Consider the following 5,698-nt stretch of genomic DNA (forward strand, 5'->3'; position numbering starts at 1 on the left):
AGCTGTGAAAAACTACAAAAAAATTAAGAAATATAACTATACAGGAATATCAATTCTTTTTTTGGAAAGCCTTTAGTTTTTCTAGTATTTAAATTGTTATTTATGAAGTGGAGAAAATATTTGTAACTGAGTTTAAATATAAGAAAATCATGAGTTTTAAAAAAATGTATTATACAGTTTCTTAAGAAACAAAAAAAGAACGTATTTTAATTAAACAATATTTATTAATAACTTGTATTTTAAAATATGAGTTATCAAGTTTGTGCTTACTATTTATATAAATACAAAGTATTTTAAAGTCAACTCAAATAATTTTAACTATAAGTAACTTAAAAAAAAACTTTAGGAACGAAAGTGTAAAACATTGTTCTTTACTAAACCTTTTATTAAATATTTCACCAATTTATAAGCAAGTAAAAATAATGTATCAAATATTATTAAAAGCAAGTTTTAAACAGCGCAGTTTTATAATCAGTACTAAATAGTGTATTTTAACAACTAAAAATTGAAACATTACAAGTAACCAAACTCTAGAAATCACAAAATATTTAAATCAAGCTTTTTCAAAAACTACCTCTTAAACTAACACCCAAGTGAAACTACTGTTGGCACGTATTTTATATCTCTATTACTTGTTTATGCATCAAACGTTCATTCTGTGCGGGTGCTGCTGCAGTTTATCCGGCAGCTTGTTCTTGCACAGGAGCACGTACAACACGTTCACCTTCATCTTGACAGCCAGCATGTCCAGGTCCAGCTCATCGTGGTTGCAAGCCCACAAGTCTTCGTACATCTTGCTGCCTTCCGCGTCGCACTGCTGCAATGCAAACTTCTTGCTGCAATCGTTCTGCTGCAATGCGTTGCTGCGATTCTGGTCACGTGCTGATGGGTTCTTGTTTCGCTTGTGCAACGCCTTTGCGCACTTTCGCACCTTTGAAAATTTATACATTTAAAATTTCGTTTCTAAAGTAGCGTTTTTAAAGTTTCAAATTGGTTTGTTTTCAAGAAAATAATTAAACTTATAACAGATTGAATTTTTTTACAGAAAATGACAAAATGTTAACAGTGAAAAGTTATTATAAATCAAAAATAACAACAAAATAACCTGATTGCCACAGTTGCCTTGTCCAATCAACAAAACTCCGTCAACATTTTCTTTTTTCAGCTTGTTGTTGGCGAACCCCACGCACTGATTAATAAAAATAATAGTAAGTTGGTGAGAACGACCTAATAAGCTACATAGGTTGCGTTTTACATATATTTGTTGTATATGTAAAACAGGTTTAAAAGACAGCTTGATTACTTTTTGACTTAAAAAACTTGAAACTTGGAAAAGTTCTTAGCAAACTCCGCGCACTTAATATCAAACTAATTTTATTTGATTTGGAAACTAAGTTGATAAATTTTTGGAACTTTTAAACAGTCTGTCTAAAACAATTTTTTATAAAAACAATTTTTAATAAAACTTCTGTATAAAAAGTCTGAACTTTGTATACAAAAAGTATTAAGACTATTTTATAGCTTTAAGTACTACTAGAAATAGTTTATATTTTTGATTATCAGCATTTTAAAAAACAATAATTCAATCATTAAAAAATATATCAATAAACACTTGTGCACACAATTTAAGAAATAATGAATTTGAAACTCATTAATTTTTTCTTATTAAGGTAAAGTATTTTATTTAACAACAAACCCTTTAATTCATATTTAACAATATTAAGGTAAACCTTTAAATAAAATTTCACTTCCCTTAATTAAATGTTTAAAAAGCTTTATCATGAGATTAAATACTTATGTTGTTTTTCTACTAAAATATATACGAAAAAGAAACTGTAAGTTGTAATAAAATGTTGTACTAATGCTTCCCTAAAAATGTATGCTTGATTTTGCATGAAAGAAAATTTGTTGCATATATAATTTAAAATGTTTATTTTTTATAATATAAGTAATAAACCATTTAAGATGGGTAGCTGTCAAATTCGGACAAGCTTACAAAACTTTACGATGGCTAGAAAACTGAACAAAGACACTTTTGCAGGAGGGGACAACTTTGCACGTAGACATTTTTGCACAAGTTCTTTTTTTTTAAACTTTTTTTTTTGTTATTATCTCTGTTACTCTGAACCTTGGTTGGTAGTTTTTTTTTTAATTAATTAATTATTTTTTTTTAATAACTATTTTATTAGTTATTTTTATTATCACTGTTATCCCTAACCCTTACCCGCGGTCAGTAATTTTTTTTTTGTTTCCTTATCAATTTATCTTTAAATTTTTTTTTTATATATAATTGTTGTTTTTATATACTCTCCTGCAAAATGACCCCCTTGCAAAATTGTCATTGTGTAATTTTGTCCCTTTGTGCAAAAGTATCTTTGTGCAATTTTGTGTCCTCAAACAATTTAGTCCCCTAGTGTAATTTTAATTGTTTCCATTTAAATTACTTAAAACCAATTTGAGATAGTATACTACTTATTAACAAGTACAATAAAAAACTATTGTTATGATTTATTAACATTTTATATTTATAGAAATGAAAACACATATGTCTAAAGACATATAATTTTAAAACAATAAACAATTTAGGCTTTTATTTGCTACATAGGTGTACAGTAAAAAAAATAGTAAATCTTTTATCACAATACATATATTAATTTTCATAGCCAGTATATTATATTATCTTAATAAACAAAAGACACTGTGATTTCAAATATAAAAAGTTTATCAAAGATTTTCATAGTACTGTTTTCTGTTTTTTCTCATTATAAATTTTAGCTACAACAATTTATTAGGATTTACAAAAAATAAGTTTAAAAAGCTGTGCATTTTCAAACTTTTGATACATAAAAAAAAATATTCAAGTTATACATAAACTTTATTGCACGGAGATCCACTACTTTTTATCATAAGCATAAAATGTTATGCTTTTAGTTATACAATCTTATTTAAAAGCTTATAGCCATATAAGCAGGGTTGCTGAAAGTTTTTAAGAAATTTCTTGCAGCTTTTTGAAAGTGGTCTATAATTACTAAAAAAATAAGTTTTAAGTATAGAACTGTCTTAAGGCCATAGGGGGGTGAAACACTTTTTTTTACAAAAATTAACTTTGGCTTTTATATGAACGCTTTAATTACAAACTATAAGCCAGTTTTTATAGAATTGAAAAATATCATTTAACTTTTGAGGTATTTTTTTTTAAAGTTCCAATACAAATGTATGGACCAAAAAATTTTTGGGGGCAGTTTTCTCTGAAATTTTAAAAATCACTAAAAATCTATCTTCTCCTTCATTTTTCAAGCAATCTTCTTCAAATTACCAGGAAATGTTTCTTACATTACAAGAAAAAAACTTTACTCATGAATTTTGATAATTTGAAAAAATAAAAGTTTTATGACAAAAAAAAAAATTACTTAAAATTTTTCAAACTAACTAGTAACATTTTTTGTTGTTGTATAAAGATTAGACTGTTAAAGTTTAAAGAAGATTGCTTGAAAAATGTAGGAGGAGATAAATTTTAAACATAATAGTCTTTTTTTGCTGTTTTAGTTTTCCTCTCCCATGGGGAACCTATTATGCAGCCCGACTTTGACTGGTCATATCTCAAAAAATAATTTGAATTTTTTAAAACCATAAAAAGCATTTAAAAGCTTAGAAAAAACTCTGTAAAATAAGATCAATTTGTAAAAAACATGACTTACAATGGCCTTAATAAGTATAACAACATTGAAATGATAGTGTAAAACTACTTTAAATGTGTTTTTTAATAAAAAACAAAATACATATTTTATCTAAATGACAGATTTCTTGTGTCAAATCAAAATTTCATTACTTAAAATATAAACATTGTTTTAAAATCCAGGTTTTTCCAGGTGTTTAATAGATTTTTGTTCAAAATTTCAGATTTTGTTCAAAAATTTTCAAATTCCAGGATTCCAGGCTTCTTTACAAACATGCACAACCTTAACTATTTGTTTAACTTTTTAAATAATATTAAAAAAACTGGTATGTACTATTATATTCAGGTTATTCATTAGTAATGTATGAATACGTATCAAATGTTTAATTAAGTTCATGTTTTGTGATTTATAAATTAAGCAATGTTCTAGTCATACTCGACATAATTTTGTTTATTTTTTTTGCTTAATGTTTTAAAATATTTACTAAAATCTTATAAATTAACACATTGATACAACTATTAAAATATAGAAAGTACTTTATACAGTACTAGTAGTAGATTGTTAACACTTTATCACATTATAAATAAAAAAAAAATTGACAAGCTTATAACACATATTAACAACCAAATAACAAATGAAATAAATATGGTGAAATCTTCATTTACTTATAAAATTTGCAAGTATTATTTTTATAACTATAACAGTTTAAAACATAATAATGTTATTAAGTACAAAACTTAAGTACAATAATGTGTATAAAAGTACAACAGCTAAGTCTGTAAAGCCAATTGATACATTTTAAAAACTATTTCATTAAACAGGGTTGCTATCATTTGAGGCAAAAAAAAAAAACAGTCAGTATGACTAAAAACTATTCTGAGTTACATTTGACTAATCTGAGTGGATAGAAAACTTAAAAAATTATGTTTAAGCTAAAATAATAAAAAAGATAATAAAGCTTAAATATCTTGATACACAAAATTAGTTTTAAGAGGACTTAAACATAAATTTAAAGAAAATCAAAGTCTAAAAAAACAAGCCTGAGGAACATTAAACAAACTAGCCGGAGTTTTGAAAAAAAAAACAACCAAGTATGACTTAGTCTGAGTTTAAAAAAAGTTCAAACTAGCCTAAGTTTATCAAAAAAACTTTTTGATATTTTTTTTCCAAGTAGGCTCAAACTAAAGATAAAATTAATAGATTACATAAAAGGATTAATAAGTTTTTTGGTAAAATAAAGTAACAAGCCCAAGTCAGCCTACTTTTTTTTAAAAACGTTCGAATTGGTCTGAGTTGGACTGAGTATTTCAAAACTTTAACTAGTCTGGGATATTCTGAGTTTAGTCATAAAATAAAACAGTTACTTACAGCTTGATAATTGCAGATTAATTTTTCAGTTGTAATAACACTAGTTTTTTTAAGATAAAATATTTACTAAATTATCGTTTTGGATAAATTTTCAGGTTGTCATGCTCAACCTGGTTATATAAAAACTAAAACATTTTAGTTTGTACATCTATTTTTGTGAAGACAATTAAATATAGTTTGTATATAAAACTTCAAACTTTAAGATAAATTGTAGTATTGTTTTTTTTAACTATCTAAAAACAATCAAATGGCTGATATACATTTTATAAAGAAAAATAAATTGAATAATATAGTAGCACTTGCTATCAAATACATTCTGTGTCTGATGACTTAATATCTATCAAAAAGTTTTTCTGGTTCATACATCTCTGTGACACATTTTAAAATAATTTTACAGCTCTCATAGATTTAGCAAAGTCAATAATAATACACATAAAAATAAAAACTAAACAGTTGTGCTATTTCAGATTTTTAAAGCCAATTACCAACCAAACACCAACCTTATTAATAATGCTTCTTGAAGATATTTTAACTTCAACAATGTTGACATTGTCAAGTAACCCTTCAAAGGGTGAAACAACTTCATGCTCAACTGTGCCTATTTTTGTGTAGTTCTCCATTTATTACTTACAATAAACTTGAAAAACTTATGA

The 5,698-nt window shown here is 25.6% G+C and overlaps 1 protein-coding gene across 1 annotated transcript; it reads right to left on the reverse strand.

Moving 5' to 3' along the window:
- Positions 1-267: 267 nt before the first annotated feature.
- Positions 268-5,698, reverse strand: LOC145840922 (uncharacterized). Its single transcript, XM_082948279.1, has 3 exons — positions 5,546-5,698; positions 1,106-1,189; positions 268-931 (listed from the first exon to the last, which is right to left on the reverse strand). Exons 1-3 carry the CDS (start codon positions 5,663-5,665, stop codon positions 644-646), a joined length of 492 nt encoding a protein of 163 aa, XP_082804405.1. The 5' UTR covers positions 5,666-5,698; the 3' UTR covers positions 268-643.

This window comes from Thalia democratica, chromosome 7, assembly GCF_965202585.1.
Source record: "Thalia democratica chromosome 7, ktThaDemo2.hap1.1, whole genome shotgun sequence".
NCBI classification, from domain to species: Eukaryota; Metazoa; Chordata; class Thaliacea; order Salpida; family Salpidae; genus Thalia; species Thalia democratica.

Excerpts from the sequence above, each read along its gene's own strand:
- LOC145840922 (XM_082948279.1), bottom strand. The coding sequence starts at position 5,665 with ATGGAGAACTACACAAAAATAGGCACAGTTGAGCATGAAGTTGTTTCA. Across the intron at positions 1,190-5,545 it reads CAAGAAGCATTATTAATAAG|TGCGTGGGGTTCGCCAACAA; the intron begins GTTGGTGTTTGG and ends TTTATTAATCAG. Across the intron at positions 932-1,105 it reads AAGGCAACTGTGGCAATCAG|GTGCGAAAGTGCGCAAAGGC; the intron begins GTTATTTTGTTG and ends AAATTTTCAAAG.